This window comes from Protopterus annectens, chromosome 11.part0 (genome assembly GCF_019279795.1).
Source record: "Protopterus annectens isolate FY-2018-M chromosome 11.part0, PAN1.0, whole genome shotgun sequence".
Lineage (NCBI taxonomy): Eukaryota > Metazoa > Chordata > Ceratodontiformes > Protopteridae > Protopterus > Protopterus annectens.
The window spans coordinates 310237478-310257955 of NC_056745.1; the positions used below are offsets into that span (position 1 = coordinate 310237478).

The 20478-nt window shown below is 36.5% G+C and overlaps 1 protein-coding gene across 1 annotated transcript in view; it reads left to right on the forward strand.

Moving 5' to 3' along the window:
• Positions 1–20478, forward strand: part of LOC122814939 (cilia- and flagella-associated protein 54-like) — a 437893-nt gene that overhangs the window by 37033 nt on the left and 380382 nt on the right. Inside the window, exon 3 of the mRNA XM_044087199.1 lies at positions 11562–11703. Coding sequence (XP_043943134.1) covers positions 11562–11703 — 142 coding nt within the window. The remainder of the gene's footprint in view (positions 1–11561; positions 11704–20478) is intronic.

The following is a 20478-nucleotide window of genomic DNA, read 5'->3' on the forward strand; positions in this document are numbered from 1 at the left end:
GCTGATCCTCTAATATACTGATTCCTAATCCTGTCCATCCTTGTCACACCCAGTGCCAGTCTTAACATCTTTAACTCTGCCACGTCCAACTCTGACTCCTACCTTTTTGTCAATGACACCATCTCCAACCCATATAACATAGCTGGTCTGACTACCCTCTTGTAGACCTTCCCTTTCACTCTTACTGGTACCTGTCTGTCACAAATCACTCCTGACACTCTTTTCTCCATCCATTCCACCCTATCTGTATTCTCTTCTTCTCCTCTCTTCCACACTGACCATTACTCTGCACTGTTGATCCCAAGTATTTAAACTCATCCACCTTCGCCAGCTCTACTTCCTGCATCCTCACCATTCCTCTCTCTCTCATTCACACACATATATTCTGTCTTAGTCCTGCTGACCTTCATTCCTCTCCTCTCTAGAGCATATCTCCACCTCTCCAGGGTCGCCTCAACCTGGTCCCTACTCTCACTAAACATCACAATGTCATCTGCAAACATCATAGCCTACGGGGCCTCCTGTCTGATCTCATCTGTCAACCTGTCTATCACCATTGCAAATAAGAAAGTGCTCAGAGCTGATCCTTGATGTAATCCCACCTCCACCTTAAACGCATCCATCACTCCCACTGCAGACCTCACCACTGTTACACTACCCTCATACATATCCCGTACCACTCTTACATACTTCTCTGCCACTCCTGACTTCCTCATACAGTACCACAGCTCCTCTCTAGGCACCCTGTCATATGCTTTATCGAAGTCTACAAAGATACAATGCAACTCCTTCTGACCTTCTCTATATTTTTCCATCAACAGTCTCGGAGCAAAAATCACATCTGTAGTGCTCTTTCCCAGCATGAAACCATACTGCTGATCATTAATCATCACCTACCCTCTTAACCTAGCTTCCACTACTCTTTCCCATAACTTCATGCTGTGACTGATCAGTTTTATCCCTTTATAGTTACCACAGCTCTGCACATCACCCTTATTATTAAAAATCAGTACCAAAACACTTTTTCTCCACTCCTCAGGCATCCTCTCACTTTCCAAGATTTCATTAAACAATCTGGTTAAAAACTCCACTGCCATTTCTCCTAAGTACCTCCATGCCTCCACTTGTATGTCATCTGGGCCAGCAGCCTTTCCATTCTTCATCCTCTTTATAGCTGTCCTTGCTTCCTCCTTGCTAATCCATTGCACTTCCTGAGTCACTATCGCCACATCATCCAACTTTCTCTGTCTCTCTCTCTCTCTCTCTCTCTCTCTCTCTCTCATTCTCTTCATTCATCAGCCCCTCAAAGTACTCTTTCCATCTGCTCAACATACTCTTCTTGCTTGTGAATACATTTCTCTCATTATCCTTTATCACCCTTACCTACTGCACATCTTTCCCAGCTCGGTCCCTCTGTCTAGCCAATTGGTACAGGTCCTTTTCTACCTCCTTAGTGTCCAACCTTTCATACAGTTCTCCATATGCCTTATCCTTTGCCTTCACTACCTCTCTCTTTGCTATGCACCTCATCTCCTTATACTCCTGTCTACTTTCTTCATCTCTGACAATCCCACTTCTTCTTCGCCAGCCTCTTCCTCTGTATACTCTCCTGTACTTCCTCATTCCACCACCATGTCTCCTTGTCGTCCTTCCTCTGTCCAGATGTCATACCAAGCACCTTTCTAGCTGTCTCCCTTACCAGCTCTGCTGTAGTTACCTAACTATTTGGTAACTCTTCACTGCCCTCAGTGCCTGTCTTAACTCTTCCCTGAACTCCACCTCACAGTCACCCTTTTTCAACTTCCATCATTTGATCCTTGGCACTGCTCTCACATTCTCTTCCTCTTCTTGATCACCAATGTCATCCCACAGACCACCATTCTATGCTGCCTAACTACACTTTCCCCTGTTGCCACTTTGCAATCTCCAATCTCCTTCAGACTGGCCCTCCTGCAAAGGATATAATCCACCTATGTGCATCTTCTTCCATTCTTGTATGTCACCCTATGTGCCTCCCTCTTCTTAAAATGCGTATTCACCACAGCCATATCCATCCTTTTCACAAAATCCACTACCATCTGACCTTCTGCATTCCTCTCCTTAGCACTATACCTACCCACCACTTCCTCATCCCCTCTGTTCCCTTCACCATTGAAATCCGGTACAATCACCAGTTTCTCACCCTTGGGTACACTCACCACTACTTCATCCAACTCACTCCAAAATGGTTCTTTCTCATCCATTGCACACCCAACTTGTGCAGAATATGCACTAACAACATTCATCATTACACCATCACTTTCCAGCTTCATAGATATCACTCTCTCTGTCACTCTTTTTACCTCCAAAACACTCTTGGAATACTGTTCCTTCAGGATAATCCCTACCCCATTTTTCCTCCCATCCACACCATAATAGAACAATTTGAACCCACCTCCTATACACCCAGCCTTACTCCCCTTCCATCTGGTCTCTTGCACACACAATATATCAACCTTTCTTCTCTCCATCATATCAGCTAGCTCTCTACTATACCAGTCACACTGCCAGCATTCAAATTTCTTACCCTCACTACCACACTCCTAACCTTCCTCCTCCCTTCCTGCCTTCGGGCATGCCTTCTCCCTCTTCTTCTCCTTCTCCTTCTCCTTTGGCTAACAATTTCCACCAGCACCCTGCTGGCTAAAAGTACTGGTGGCAGTCATTTTTAACCCGGGCCTCGACCAATGCGGTATGGAAATCTGTATTGTTGTCCGTATATGTCATTTGGAAAAATGTTATACCAGATGCCCTTCCTGACACAACCCTCCCCATTTATCCAGGCTTGGGACTGGCACTAAGAAATGCAGTGGATTGTGCATCCCCAGTGGCTGGGTTACTTCAAAAAGACACCTACCTGAACAAAAAAAAAAAAATAAGAATAAAACTACCAAACAAATGGAAAACAAATAGTTGAGTTTCCTTTTAGGGTGGTTTATCTCAAACCCTAACAATCACTTCAGTTCAGATTTGTAAGGGTTTTTTTTTTTTTTTGTAAGAAAGAGTGTAGTGCTGAGGATAGTGACAGGAACAGGGTTAGGGTTAGGTCACATTAGAAATAATGGGCAGGTTACTGAACCTTACTGATGTGCACTATTCTTTACCCTACAACTTACAGTGCAAAAAATGCTTTCCCTAATATAACACTAAACAGGACTGTACTCACCACATACCTTAGCTCACATGTAGAAGACTAAATCTATTCCCTAACCTCGCTCTAAGTATAGCCCTATCCCACAAACAGTCATATAAACACTCCAAAACTTTCATACATGCACATCTCACACACACACACACACACACACACATACATACACACAATCACATACACACCACTAAATTTACTCCCGTAACCTAACTCTTACTTTAATTCTAACCCACAAAACACTTACTACACAGCAGTCAACAAAAATGCTGAAAACTAAGTGCTTTACATATTTTTTCCTCACCTCAACACAATGTTGAACAAATTATCATTCTGTCTATTGACAGACAGCTATATACATATATATATATCTATATATATATATATATATATATATATATAAAACACAGCACCAGAGCCTCAGTAGAGCCTGTACCTAAATTGTTAGACTGTTCTTTCCTCTCAGGTACTTTTAATGTATTTATGAATGCATGTACGTATGTATTTATTTATTTATCATTAGACTTTGATTACTGGGGTAGTCTAACTGATCAAAGCCTTGGAAGAAAAGCTCTGCATTACATACTTTTCAAAGTCAATTAGCATGAGCTAACAAAATGTACTACATAACACCAAGCTATAAATATAGTTTGACAGTTGATTAAAGTGTTAGTACACTAAACAGTATTTACATTATGCTAAAGTTACACAAATCTAAAAATATTCAGCATTACTTTACAGTTAATGTATAAAGTCACATCAAAATTATGGTACAAAGACAGCAGATGAGGCATAAGCAAGTTTTATTCAACCAGTTGTTCATGTGTGACATGCAAGAAGATGAAAAAGTATGGGGATTTTATGATATTTACTTATCTTGTCTGCACACAGGAGTGAGCTTATTAATGGGATAGTACGAGATCAGCACTGTTTTGTTAATGGGCATAATTTCACTGGGAATTTAAAATGTAGATGGGAGGTAATTAGTCTAAGAGGGAGGATTGTTGATTATTTAAAGTGCATATTTCTGGTGTAAGCCTTCATCTACTTAGTTGCTGCAAATTTATTAGTCAGAATATTTCTGACATTATTTTATGTATTAAGACCTTAGAACGTATCTTCCACAATGTATGGACTGAACTTTATAATTCTTTTTTTTTTATTTGGTTATAAAACAATAAATACATTAATTATAAAACAAATAACTATTTACATAGGTGCACAGCTGATCAATACATCAAAATTATACATCAGCAACAATTAATATTTTTCAAGCAAGTCTTTAAGTTTAAGCCAAGATTTATACGAATGTGTAATACTAGGAGTTCTCAGCTTTATAGTATGCAATTCACTACTGCAAACAATTTTTGCCATACTAATAAATTCAACATTAGAGGGGTAACTTTACTTTTCCAATTTTTAGTAATTACTTTTCTGGCTAAAGCAAGAATAGACCAAAGAAGAGATACTTGAGTTTTTGGAATTCTCAGGAATCAGAGAATTAAATAAAAATAAAGATTTAGAAATATTACATCTTTTGGACCACAGAGATTAAATAAAGCTATTAATTTCTTTTCAAAAAGGGGTGATGACTTCACATTCATATACCATATGAGTCCAATCAGCTATTAACTCAGAATCACATCTCCAGCATTTAATTCTATTTGATTTACAAATAACTGTGATTTTTTTAGGAGTGACAAAAGCTATGTAAGTCACTAAATATTTGAAAAAATACCCAGTTCTCATAATCTTGATTGTATTTGGACCTTAAATTTTCAACAGTATATATATATATATATATATATATATATATATATATATATATATATATATAAATATGTATATATATATATATATATATATATATATATATATATATATCACTCCCATTTAATAAATGATGCCAATAAATTAAATTACTCTGTTGTTTCAAAACTAGCATTTAGTTGAAGTTATGAGTTTCTAAGCAGTCATTTGTATATGCAATGGGAAATATATAAAATATTAAGTCTTTAATACAATGGTTAGAATATGTGGACTTCTAGAAAGAGGAAACAATGTTATTTAAATAGGGAATTTGAGAAGCGGGTGTAATACCATTTACGCAAAAGTCTTTTAATAACTAGATAAAACTATTAGGTATTGTCTCTTTATGACTGGTTGCGATATATTTATTATTTGCTAACAATCTTCCTTGATGTATTTGTTCCATTTTGAATCATAAGACAAATTTATCTACAACACTATAACTTTTACAATTGTTAAAGTAGCAAACAATTGAATATCAGAGAATCCTATTCCACCATTATCCCAACCTTAGCTATGCCAGTCAAAGGAAACTCTTGGTTTATTAAGATACCAAAAAATTAAGTAGAATATTATTTATCGTCTTCATCAATTTTTTGATGGAGATAGTACTAAAGATTGTAAAACAAACTATATTTTAGGGAGAATTACCATCTTAATATGCATTAATCTTCTTTCATGGTAAAGAAGAATTTGTTCCAATTTGTGACTAAACTTAAAATTTTATCATCAACCTACCCAAAGTTTGTTTGTATCATTATTTTACTATTAGACATAATGGTTATGCCAAGGTATTCATTCAATTGCTATTACAATTGAAGTTAAAATATTTTTGTATAATTTTTTAAAATTTGTTATTAATTAATAATTTTATTTATTTAACGTTTCTTTACCAGGAATGTCTGACTTGGAACAAAGCCAATTTTCAGCTGAGGCTGGGGGAAAATGCTCCAGATGCATGTCTTTGTAACATGGGAGGAAACCAGAGCACCCAGAGACAACCCACATGAACACAGGGAAGACATGCAGACTCTGCACAGAAGGCAGTCCAGCCAAGAATCGAACCAGAGAACCTCTTACTGTGAGGTGACAGTGCTACCGCTGCACGACTGCAGCATCCATGTAAAGTACTTATTTATTATGATTAAATCCTAAGGTTGAGATTTCTTCAAACTGACTCATAGAATTATATGTTCTAATGAAGTTTTTATATTTCCTATTGTTAGCAAAATATCATTAGCAAAGAGCTGAATCTTTAGTTTGAAATCTTATTTTATTTTATTTTGATAATATTAATGTTCTTATTGGATCTAATACAATTAGCAAAGGGTTCTATAGCTAATGCAAAAAGTAAAGGTGATAATGGACAGTCTTGTTTTGTGCCTTTTTGTAATTTAAAGGAATTAGAAAGAAAAGAACCTCTTTTAACAAAAGCACAAGAGTTATTGTATAACTTAGAAATTAATGCAATTAGCTCAGGTGAGAAATTATACACTTTAGAATGGACATGAGCATCTTATGGTTCACATTTAACAGTGAACTTGGTCTGTATGATGAACACTTTGTAGGATCATTATCTTGTTTTAAAATAGGTGCTACAAGGGAATATTTCCAAGATGGGGCACTTCAGCAGTTGTTTTTATGTCTCTATAGACCTTATCTAATATTTTAACTGCATCACCTGGTAGTATTTTATATAGTTCTGGTGTAAGACCATCTAAGCCCGGTGGCTTATTATGTTTTAACTTTTTTATTTGATCTTTTATTTCTGTTAAAGTGAATGGTCTGTCAGTTTTTTGTTTGTTCATTTGTTAATTTATTATTTATATTTTCCTTCAGAAAAGTTTCAACTATATAATCATTATCTAGGTTATTTGTATTATTATTTATATTTTCATAAAATATTTTAAAGCCCTCAAGAATACATTTAATATATGTTTTACTTTTTTATTATTTATATGTGTTATACTTTCTTTGATATGATGTAGTTTATTAATTTTTCTTTGATCTAAGAGCAAGTTTATGCAAGCTTAAAGAGTTTATTGAATATGCCTGAAGTTTAATCTTTTCCAGGTTTATTGAAACATTATGATTTAGAATTTTAACATATTTTGTATTTAAGTTTTTAAGTTCAGACTGACTGATAATATCATTTGATTTCAGGTTTAACTTTAATGTGTCTATTTTGGCCTGTAGTGTATTCAATTATTTGTCCCATTCTCTTGTTTTATGAATATACTAGCTTGTAACTCTTCCATTTAAATAAGCCTTTAGTGAGTCCCACAGGACAATGTCAGTTATTTCGCCATTCATGTTTATTTCTAGGAAATGTTGCTCTCTTTAACATACCAACCCTTGAATCCTTTTATTTTAATAATGTATGCTGGTAATCTCTTGTGATGTATTAGATTTTCAGTTTTTTTAATTAATATTAAATATTATAGCATTATGGACTGATAATTGATATGAAACTATTGGAAATTCTCTGATATGTGATAATAGATTTTTTGAAACAAAAATGTTATCAGTATTTATTTGTGTTCCATATCTATAAGAATAATGGGTAAATTGAAGTGAGTTTGTTTTTCTTAGCTCATATATATCCTTTAAATTCATTAGCCTTACAAAATTCATTAACTATTTGGCTAAAAATGGGATTTTCAGCTTTCTATCTGCAGTGTAATCTTTGTCTGATAAAATACAATTAAAATCATCAGTCATTATGAATTTACCTTTCATGTAATAGGCTATAGTGTCTAAGCAAATTTTTGCATCTTTAGCTCCAACCTCTGGAATCCAGTAAGAGTTCACCAATGTATATAGTGTTCTGTTCAACAACACTGCAACAATGCTTAACATACCATTTTTATCAACAAATGTATATTTTACTTTAAGCATTGCTGGTGAGGTCTTCCATAAAATATGGGTGCCTCTTCTTTTAACTCGAAAGCCAGAACCTGCTAAAACCAAATAATTATTTAATGAAAGTTTATTTACATCTTTATTAAGTAAATGTGTTTTCTGTAGAAATTCTATTTGAACTTTATGCTATTGCAAGTATTTGAACAGACTCCCTACTGGAGTATTCAATCCATCAATATTAACATATATGCATTTAAAATCAGCCATTTATATAAGAGAGAAAAAAAACACAAATATAATGAAATCACATACACTTGATATATAACAATATCAAATCTTCGGCTATGGGCAAAACTTTTGAAACAATTAAAAAATTGTCTAATGATATAACCCCAAAACATTCGACCATGGAATAACATATTCCTAATTTGTTGAAAAAGACTAACAAACTATCTGTCAAACTCTCCTTTAGACTAACAAAGCTTAGCTCATGCTTTTGAATCATATTGATGTGTCTCATATTTTTAGTATGCATCAACTTAAAAAAGCCTATCAGGGAGTTATTATGAATAAGAAAAGGTAAGTAGGTGTTCAGAATCTTTATTATAAGTTGAGCAAACTGAATAACTCTACAGTCATATTTCCCTGTGCCTCACATTATCTCTCTGGTCTGCTAGAGGGAGGAAGTCAGTTGTTATTTTCATATTTATTAATAAATAGGTCAACTGATTTTACTTTTTTTCTGTTTTATTTACCATGTGTAAAGTTGTTCATATGTTCATAAATTAGTACCAGGTTAACTCTCCTTGTGGGAAATTCCAAGCCTAGCCAGTTACCCCATGTAAGAATCAAACCCTGAACCTTGTGCCTATAAGGTGAACACCTTAACTACTATGCTAGCCTCCCACTCTTGTAGACATATTTATATTCTTTAACTAGATACATATTTACTTATTCTGATCTATTTCTATTTCTGTATGTATACTATGTCTTGTATTATTATATTCCTAGGTTTTATATTTTAGCTATAATCCCAGTGTAGAGTGTCATATAACAGAACATTTATATTTACCCTTGTATATTTGATCATTTTTAATCTGGTGCTACTGTTAGAGAATCAGTCCTGTGTTATGTCTAACAGTATCGGAACAAACAGCTGAAAAAATCTTCCCTTTTACGATTTAAACTTTCCATAATAAATTGTTCTGAGATATTAGGTTTTGTTATCATTAAAACAGAGAAACACAATCCTAAATTTATCAGAAGTGTCAATCTATAGGCTAGTATATAAATTATGCTTCTGGTTTACTGCAAGCATTCAGATTTATTTAATAACCGACAGTGGTTTAGAATGCAATCCACTTTTTATTCCTTATTATCTAACTTGTATTCACTGACATCGTACCATATGATTCAAAATATTATGATTATTTACTTTTAGACAGGAAGAAGTAACCTGGACAGTTCTTAGAATTTTAGAACTCCTGCAGCATCACAAAAGTGCTCATGATTCTAATTTGTTTCATTCAAGCTGGTTTTCATGTTAAGGGTTTGAAAATGAACAATCCATTAGTGCAAATCACACAAAAATATTCACAAGTGAATCCAAGCCACCTCCACATCACACATCAATCCCCAAACCCTTCCAAACTACCAAAAAAACAACTAAAACATTTCAAAGCATCCAAACCACCAAAAAGCCATTGCACTCAAAGAAGTAACATTTAATGATTCAGCAAACACCACTTGTATGAGATGTTCAATAAAAAGCAGACTGCCATTTTTAAAGGAGACAGTTATATGTGATCCAAATTTAACTTGTAAAAGTGTGAGTGTTACTCTAATTATTTGATATCATTCCAATAGTAACTTTTGTATATATAAAAATCTGTATTTTTTATACTTTGTAATACAGCGTGTCTTTCATAGGGTTATTGCATGTCAAGTGTACTATCAGTCGCACACTACTGGACCATTTTAAGAACCTTGAATGTAACCTAACATGCCTCTAGTGTCATTTGGTGCATCTTATATTATGTTTAATAGTACATTTCTCAACTATGCCAAGATATGAAAAAGTTTTATCATACTAATGATTAACTTTTAATAAGATGAATAGTTTAACCTTTTAAACTGGAAGTAAAAATAAGTGGCTTTAATTTTATATGTAGCTAAAAGAATCAAACTCTAACATTTTAGAAAGGGCACTAGTAACAATTTGAAGTAGAGAAATAAATAAATAAATAAATGCTTTACCTTGTTAAAAGTAATATGCAGCACTTGTTCATATGTATTCAAACACTTATTTAAATTACTAAGAATTCATAACCATGACATACATTGATTTTAATTTTTCCTTCAATTTTTACTGTTTTTGTTGTTTATTAACCAACCATCTCTTGTTGCATTTTCTTCAAAGAAGTTGATAGAGTCCAATCGATTTCTTCTGTTATTTTCTAGGATTTTATTGTTCTTTATAAAGTCTATTGCATCTTCCAATGTTTAAAAATCTTCTTTCCTTCCTTTTGGAAGGTGAATCCTTATTTTTGCTTGAAACAAAGATTTGTGCTTTAGTATAGTTGTTCTTCAAGCTTTTAACAAGTGGCAGACATGATTTTCTCCTGCACATCACTGATGTAAAATAGTCATTGTCAAATCTTATAGTATTTCCTTTAATTTTAACTGGATAATAAGTCCATATGGCTTTTAAGACTAAATCCTTATCTTGACAAAATCTTATGACCACTGACCTTGGTGAAGGTATTTGCTTTTTTAAGATGAGATAGAAAGTGATCTAAGTGCCCTTTCGATGCTGAAGGAAAAAGCTTAATGCAGGTTCAAAGTTTTACGGAGCCAGGTATTAAGGAAATAAATCATACTATCTCCCTCTTCTTTTTCCAGTATCCCATAAATCTTGATATTATTCATTCTGGATCTGTTCTCTAAGTCTTGTATTTTTTTCTTGGAATACTTTGTTTTGTTTCCGAAGAAATTCTTTGTTGTTTTTTCAAGTAATCTTCCATCAAAATCAGACATTGCTTCTTCGTTTCAAACTTATTTTTTCTGTAGTAAATCTTTTAGCAGGTGTTCAACTATAAATCCTTCAAGTTTTGAAATGTTGTATTTAAATTTTTTAGTAAAAATTCTGTCAGAGATGTTAAAATAAAGCAGAGCTAAAAACAGTGCTGCTAACTGCTCTACTCACCATCATGGCCACACCCTGAACTTCATAATTCAGACAGAACATCAGTATTTGCATTCCCCACAGGTTCAAATGTATCTCATGTGAACTTCATAATTCTGAAATGAACATGAGATACGTTTGAGCCTGCGGGCAATACAAATACTGATGTTCTGTCTTGTAAACCCTTATTTTAGTAGCTATTACATCAGCAAGGAAATTATCAGAGATACATGCATAAGTCAATGGTATTTCCATTTTTCTATTAATGTATCTGTGCTTCAGACACCTCAGAAGAGTTTTCATCATACAAAATTATCTTTAGGATATTAAATTATCACTGAGGTTAAGTTTTCTTATCTTTGGTATTTTAAAGGAAACATTGAGCTGATGTAATTTTCATAAAATTATTTTACACTTATTATATCTGAATCTGACCCCTTAATAAACTGCTCATTTTAGATGTAATAAGAAATGCTATTTCATTATTACTTTTCTTAGCAGTTTCATTTTTTTTGTGTACAGGCCAGTGAAGCTATGGTTGCTTTTCATATGTTAATTGGACAGAAGAATGTAACAACATACCCTTTAAGGGATGAAATACAACAGCAAATTCCAGATTATGTGCACATGGATTTAATGACATCCTATAAAGATTTCATGCTGGGTAAGTATTTTTGTTTTGATTTAATGTGTGGTAACTTTCTCCTTGCCCAGAATAAATTGGTCCTACTTTTACTTTTATCTTCCTTGTTACTGTCAGTCTTTCTTTCCTTTCTCAGCTTCCTTACCAGTATATACTTTTATCTTAGCGTTTCAGATATTATCCTCTGTGCAGAGCTAATTAAAATCATTGTGTAATTATACCTTGTACGCAGACACACATTTGCTCCTCACATACACTCTTTGTGCTTATCTTAGTTGTCATCCCTCCTAGCCATGGTTGATCCTATCACCCATTTGTTACAAAGGAAGGTGACAAACATAACTCATTTTCATCTGCAGGTGTCTTCTGTCGTATTCTTAAAAGTTTTAGCATGTTTATCTTTTCAAACAGAGAAAATCAGCAGATCAGTTATTTTATTCTAAAATATAAAGGCTATTTTAGTTTGTGTATTTGGATTTAAAGTGGCTATCCATAGGTGACTGGTATTTATCTTATTTATTTTCCTTTGTGTGAGATGATTATAAATGGGAAAAGGGTATACGAAAGTCATTATTAGGTTATGAGTCATAACAGCATTTTATAACCTGGAGGGTTGAGAACAAAGTAAAGCTTTTGAGCATTTGTACATGAAAGGATATTAATATTAATCAGCTTCGTCATCTAACTCACTTTGGAACGGTACTGCATTTTTCATTAATAGTTTACAAGTCCCCCAGATAAATTGAAACAGAAGCAGTGTACTCTAAGAGCATATATTAACAAATGGTCATATTGTAGTGAGCAACTACATTTATCCAGTTACTGCACATAAACTATTATGAAAGAGTAATAGTCCACTATTATACATCTTTGATAACCTACAGAACTTAATATTTCCCATGTTTTCTCTCTAGCACCAATTTTTGATGACATTCTTGAATACATAATATATTTTAATGATATACTAGTCCTCTCTTTTGTAGAAATAATGTACAGTTAATTTCATTTATAGTATGTATACTATACCTTATTAAATAATTAAGTATGGCAATGACTCATTTCAACTGGAAGTCTAATGTGTGATCATAAAAGCTAAGTGAAAATCATACCAGTATTTGCTGGCATTTATATTTTTATTAGTTTACTTCTGAGATGACTATAGAAAGAGATATTATTTGATTAGTTAGAAGCTAAGTATCTGCAATCATCGTTTATTAGTTTTGTATAATAAACATTTTGAGTATTCATAAAGTATGTGTAAAAATGGAATTGATTTAATAAATCAGTACCATTTGTTTGTTCGTGAGTAGCTGAATAATTTGTTTCTAGCCATTCTTTTCAAAGTTTAGACGGTTAGAGAATATTCTTTTCTAACTTGATAACTCCTAATATGTTTTAGAGATAGGTTATTGATGGATTGTGTCTTTTAGTAGTGTTTTGAATCCTAACTGTATACAATAAGTTGGGTGACATAGAATGATTTTTTTACTGTCTTAGCTATGTGTTGGGCAAAGGCCAGATCACTGTCTACATATGTTGTTCCCAGATCCCTTATATCTGGGTCAACTCTTATAGGTGTTTTATCAATGGAGTAATTACTTTAGGTTAACAGTTTCCCAAAGGGCATTGCAATGCATATTTTGGCACTGATGTTTAGGCCATGGTTTTGGCATCAGTCATTCATCTGTGTTAAACCCTCTTGCAAATGTTGTTGTATTAGGGTGAATCTGAAATAACTCCCAATTAACTGTCACCTGCAAACTTGGTGAGCCAGATGCCTTGAATGTTAGCCTTGACTTTGGAGAAGTAGTTGCCAAACAGGAGCGGGCCCAGCACAGAGCCATGGGATACTCAGTTGGTGACCAGTCTCTTGGTGGAAGTGGTCTCACCAGTCCTGACATACTGGGTCCTGTCTGTGAGCCAGCCAGCAATCCAGTGAATTATGTAGGGATTTATGCCTAGCTCAGAGAGACTGTCAACAATGCCTGAGTGGGGTATTGTGTCAAAAGCCTTGGCCAAGTCAAGATATGCAGTATGCACAGTTTTACCCTTGTCTGTTGCCTTGGTGACCCTCTCAAAGAAATCTACCAGGTTAGGTAGGCATGACCTTCCCTTAACAAAGCCAGACTGGGATGGATCTAGTGTCTGTAGGTTCCCAATGACTTTGTTTATCATTCCCATGATAATTTGTTCCATGGCTTTGCATATTAAGCTCATTAGACTGCTAGATCTGTAGTTCCTTGAGTCAGTTGATGGTCCACCCTTGTTTATAAGTTCATAGATTACTGCTAGGATAACTGCCCTTTTGGGACATTTTAAGCCTAGGCATTTACCTCATGTGAGAATCAAACCCTGCACTTTATGCCTGTAAGGCAAACACCTTAACCATTATGCCAACCTCCCACCATTGTGGAGGGAAATGACTGTTATGATTCTCCATTCACTTGGAACATAGCCTGTTTAGAGGCTTGAAGAGTGCCTCAAGTGGTCCTGATAGCTCATGTTTTAAACTGTTCAGGAGGCAACCAGGATGTTGTTGGGACTTAATGGAGGCAGTATTCTTGGCTTTAGCAAGTACTGCCAGCACTTGGTCCCTGCTAACACTTGGGAGAAGTATGTTGGAGGGGATTCCATCGAGAGGAGCTAGGGGGAGTGGGGGGGGGGGATGTTTCAGCTGTATTTATCACCAGTAGATTTGCTGTGTAACCCTGATCAGAGAAGGGGTCTATATCACATAGTCAAAGTTTTATGACTTCGAACATGAAATGTACGAACCATTCCGTTCAAAGTTACAAAACTTCGACTATGAATAAAAAAAATAAAAAAAAAAAGAAGGAAAAACAAAATGAACTGTTGTAAGTAGCAGGGGCAAGCCCCCCTGCACGCTCCACACCCTCCGCTACTTAAATATGCCAACATCGACATCACACCTCATTCAACAGAACGGAAACCTCCCCTTACAGAGATTTCCATTGAAACACTCAAACTCATACAAGTTCGAACATATGGCCTCGACCATATAAGGTTCAAACTTGTACAAGTTCGACTATGTGATTGGAACCCTCATTGAAGATAGTACTGTTCACCACACAGTTCAGCACACTGCTGTGCATTACCTTTAAGGTTCTGGACATAGCTGAAGGTCTTGTGATTGTCCTTAGCCTGCAAGGCCATCCTGATCTCATAGTTGGCCTTGCCAGGCATAATTAGACCTATTAGCATTTTGTTTAGTTGTATAAGACAGCACTTTTTTAAGAGAGTTGCACTTCCTGATTTTGGCCATGAGTTTTTTTTTTTTCCTTTTATTATATACACTATTTAGATGAGGATTCCACCAGTGGGGTCTGTTTTTAATGTTTGTTTTGGGTATACTTCTGATAGATACAGTAACCTCTATGCAGCCATTCGCATGTTTGTATACGGACTCTGTGAATAATTCTGCATAGGTAGCTGTGACAAAGGGAGCCTTGAATTTTTACAAACTGTCACTTAATAGGATGTAGTTTGCCTTAGAATAGTTCCTACTTGTTATTGGCTTAGCTGGGTCTTCCAGGCTGATTATTTTTTCAGAGGACACAGCTTTGTGATCTGACCTCACTAATGAGGACGTGACATAGATGGATGTGCAATGTTGTCCCATGTTGGTGAGTACCATCCAACATGTTTGATCAATTGGTTGGAATGTACACTATCTGTTCCAGGGTGTTTGTGTTAATAAAGTCCAGGAAGCATTATGCCTGTGAGTTTAAAGTAGTGTACGTCTCATACAATATAGAGGGGTAGTTAATCACCCATGACAAGGGTGTTTGGTTGTATGGTGAGTGCCTCTAGTAGGTTTAGGTAAGAGTCAAGAGACTCTAGAGTCATAGATAGTGACCTGTAGCTAGCCATAATATGTTGAGGGACCTTATCTATGTTGACTTGCACTTGGATGAGCCCCACAGTATGACCCTGTTTAACCAACCTGGAGGTATATTTGCTGCTAATGTAGCTCAAGATTCTCCACTACTGCTTAAAAAGGCTCTAAGGGGGGTGAGGCAGGTGCAGCCCATCCTTGGCTAAGCAATGTGCTCTGTTAATCATGTCCTGCCATGCTGACAGCTATTGGATCCCCCTGCAGTGACACTAGAAATTAGGCTAGTTATTAAAATCAATAATTGTATGTTCGTACTGTGGCATCATTTTTGGTGAAGGTGGAATACTGCTCAGTGAAAGGATTGTACCAGTCTGTGACACATATTCCAAGAAATCTATAATGTCTTTTTTCATATAGTCCAGTGAGGTACATCTCAGCTAATTTATACCCACATGGACCATGATAGAATCACACTTGTACCTAGGATGCAGTGATGTGAGTGTGTGTGTGAAATTTGGATTCTGGCTCCAGATAGGCAACTAACAATTATTTTCTCTTTGTCTAACTTGTTGAGTGGGGCACCTGTGTGTCACACAATAGAGTCTGCAATGACGAGTAGTAGGTCATTTATATGCCTGCCTTATGGGCTTTGTTCTTAGGGATTCATTGGGTGTAGGCTTATGTAAGATGTATCTTTTAGTGATTACTGATGAGCAGTTTTCTATTAGGCAGCTTTGGAGGTCTTTGAAACCTTGGGGATGTTTCTTTTAAGCACCTCAGCATAAGACAGTCTTTGAGTGTGGTGAGTGGTGCATGTGAGGGATGTAGTCTGGGTATTTTTGGTAACCTTGTTTGTCTATGAGATTTCTGCCTCCAAGAAAGTTGTATATTTACATCTCTTGCATACTATGTTATGATAGTTTGTTGAAAAGGAAGTAGGGTTTATTTTTATTTATGAATCTCTTCAAACTAAGTTTTTAAATAATGAATTAGTGATGAAGTATTTTCTACATTAAGATATTCATCAGTTAGTATTGAGCTAATTAATTGATATGATGTTGTCATTTTCATTCTTCCTCATGAATAGGTTCGGATCCGACCCTCAGATCTGACTCAGCCATCTTCTGTAGATTCTAGGATCTGACTCTCAAGCTCCTCCCTTACCCATAATGCCCCTGACCATTACATTACCTCAGATCTCATTTGCCACATTTCAGGTTCGGATGGAATTTTAATCTCTCGAGCTGTAGGAGTCTAGTGAGTGTTTTGATCACAGTCTATTTAAGTATTTTTTTTTTTCTGTTTTATAGTATCGCCCTTGCTCTCTTGTACCAAAGTTTTTTTTCTTGGCAATCTTTTCTACCATTGTTGGTAGTTTTTCCTAATATCCTTACCTCACTTGGAAGTATCCCTTATCACAATTTTGGTGTTTCCTTCTTCTTTCTTTCTCTAAAAAAAGTAGCAACAGTAGCTTATTTTTTATAAAACTTTAAATGGTTATTGTTGCTCTGATTGTGATTATGTGCCTATTTTTCTTTCAGTATGGGCAAGAAGCCGACTGATTTTGAGAAATGCACTTCCTGTGGGCATAAGTTTCCTATCTCTGATGCCCACAGGGAGTGCGTTTATTGCTTAGGCCTGTCACATTTGGACACTCCCTGTTCCATCTGTGCTGCTTTTAACTCAATGGCTATTAGTGTCAGACAGAATAAACTCATTATCAAGGGTTTATTACCAGCATCTGCTCCTTCTTCAGGTACCTCCACATCAGGGGCTCAAAGCACCTCACAAAAATCTAAGATGGTCAGGGAGCACCTTAAATGCTCTCCTGTTCAGTCTTCAAAGACTGCTGTCCCATCTGAGCCACACAAAAAGGTTCCTAAGACCTTGGATCCTATGTTTTTGGATCTGATACTCATTGTGTATCCATCCCCACAGCCCCATAGTCCAAGGTTTTCTCCTGAACTGGTGTCAGTGAGATTGAAGTCTCCTTTCTGCAGGAGACACCCACAAAAACTTCTAGGCCACCCCCACATCCTCCTTTGTTATGTCATCCCAAAGTCTGTCTGAAGCAGAGGTGGATAGGATGATGAGAAAGTTCCTCAGAACACAGACACAGATGAGGGTCTTGGGGTCTCTGTCTCCTATCATATCCATGAGCCTTAAACCATCCTTTTAGCCTGTCGTTGCTCCTTTTCTGATCCAGAATTCCATTTTGGAGCCCTCGGATCTGAAATCCCCTGAGAGTTGAGTCATCAGATTCGAAGATTCCTTTGTTTTCCACTCTGGCAATGTCCCTGAAATGATCCTACCTACTCTGAGCTTGATGGTTCTCGGTGCTGAAGCATCAGTGTCAGATCCGATGGGTTGACTTTAATTCCAAAACTTTTGGAACCATCGCTTCCCCTCAGGGATTTGGTGCTGGGCAGCTTGGCTCTGACTCCTCCTCCTTCAGAGTAGAAGTTTAGGGAGGACCCTGGATTGTCTGCTCTAAGAGCTTTGGCTCCAAGTGGATTGTCCTTGGCTTCTCCTGGTCCTTCTGCCTTCAAAGTGGTAGAAAGAGTTTTCTGTCACCTGAGAGTAGTCTTGACTCTTCCACCATCAGATCCATCCTTTGTTCCCCCTTTGGATCGTGTATCTGAGTGTAATCATCCTACCCTCAGGAACAGCCAGCCTGTATGAGCTTCTAGCCAGTTCCCACCTAGGAACTCCCCACTCTTCTGATACCGCACAAGAATACCCCCACTGAGGAGGTCCCTCAGAACAGATTGTGCAAAAGAAGGCACTTAGATTCCCTGCAGAAATCTCTCATGGAAGACACTCATTTTGATGAAGGGGAAGGGTCCTGCAGATCTCCACCTGAGGACATCTCCTTTGGAGACATCCTAGAGCTCCTTTGACAGAAAGGTGGTTGGTCTTCACAAACCCCTTCCCAGGAGGAATAGGTGCTCTTAGAATGCTTCCAGTCTGGACTGTCTCTGTCTTGGGTTACCCCCCATGGATGAGCTTAAAGACCTTGTCTTCTGCAGGAAATGGAAGGAACTAGACTTCATGGAACCAATCCCCAAATGCCTGGAAAAATTTATGAGCATCCCTGCTAACAGACAGTACTGGACTAAAGTGATTTCTGTAGATGCCATAGTTGTTGTGGCAGCCACCTAAAAGGAGCTGGCTGAACAAAACTCCACTGTCCATCCCCTAACAAAGAGTCTAGGATGTTGGGCAGGTTTGGGAAGTGAGTGTATACATCAGTGACATTTGCCCTACAATTGCTGAACTACCTGGCACATTGCAACAGATTATAGAGGGACTTGGTAAAAGAACTTTCTAATTCTGCGCCAGGGTCCATGTCAGCAGAGGAACAAAAGTCCTTTGCCTCATGACTGGCCACCGTACAATCTATTACAAATGCACCCATGAGGTTAATTTCGCATACAGTTCTTTCCTGGAAAACTGTCTTTTTGGTGGCCATAACTTTTGCAAGATGAGTATTTGAAGTCCAATCTCTATCTTCCAAACCACCATATTTGTTTTTTCCACAAAGACAGATTTACTTTATGCACAACCCCTTCCTTTTTACCAAACGTTGCCTCTGAAACCAACACCAATCAAGTCATCAATTTGCCAGTTTTCTTCCCCAAATTTGAAAATAAAGGAGAATACACCATTCATCTCTAGACATACATAGACAACTTTGTTTTTACCATCAAAGGACCAAGGAGTTTAGGAAAACTGATCAATTATTTGTCTTCTTTACTAATAATAGAATGGGGAAAAACAGTTTCAAAAACTGCACTGGCTGAATGCACAGCAGGTTGTATCTCCTATGTTTATTCCTTGAGAGGAATAACTTTACCAAGACAACCAAAGTCGCTTTCAACCAGGTCAATGTCTACAACGGCTCTCTTTTGGGCTACAGCATCCATTGATGATATTTGTGCAGCTGGCACATGGTGTAATACCCATACTTTCATGTCTCATTAAAACTGGACATCATCTCCAGAAAGAGAGCTGCTTTTGGTTCCATGGTTCTGCAGAACATCCTTTCATGAAGGCCACCCAAGGTTACTCTAGCTGGAGACTCTGTCCCATTCATTGAGGAACAAATGAAAATGCCAACATCAGATAAAGTAGTTATGTACTCACCATAACATTCCAATTGTGTTGTCCATTTTCATTCTTCCTCAACTTCTCTCCCTCCTTCCCCCGTCCATGTCTTTGGGAGAGACCTAACAGAATTGTTGATAAGAACCATAGTTCCTATTTGAGCTCTTGATCCTTCAGCTATAACTTTTTTTGTTGTAGCATCGTTACTGTATTTCTGGTAATATTACATAAAATACAGCAAACTCACTCTGAGGTATTGCAGTGGTCAGGGGCATTATGGGTAAGAGAGGAGCTCCAGAGTCAGATCTTAGAATCTATAGAAGACGGCCAAGTCAGATCCGAACTCATTTGTTGAGGAAGAATGAAAATGGGCAAAACAGATGGAACATTATGGTGAGCACATAACTTCTTTTTTATAATAGGCTTGTTGTTTTGGTTGACTGCTTCTTCTGGCATTTTGTTCTATTTAATGGGGCTTTTTTGTACTGATTACAAGAGCAAATGAGGGCAAATACATACTAATTCCACAACTGCAGTATCTGAAAGTGCACCGCTTGTTTTGAGAGACAGTGATCTCAGAGATAGTGGGCAAGATTCCAAAAGAGTAGCTCTCAGTGTATGTCTGCCCTGATTCAAAAAGACTTACTCTTGGTTTAAATTACTTACTTCGGTGCAATACCTATCTATATTCAGGCTTACAACAGGGACCAGATTCCAAAACACTGGCTGTCAGCCTGCTGTCAGTGTAAGTGGTCATCTACACTGAGAGCAAGTCTTTTAGAATTGGGGCCAGTATGTATAAGTAGCAAGAGTATAAGAGATGCAGCCCTCCC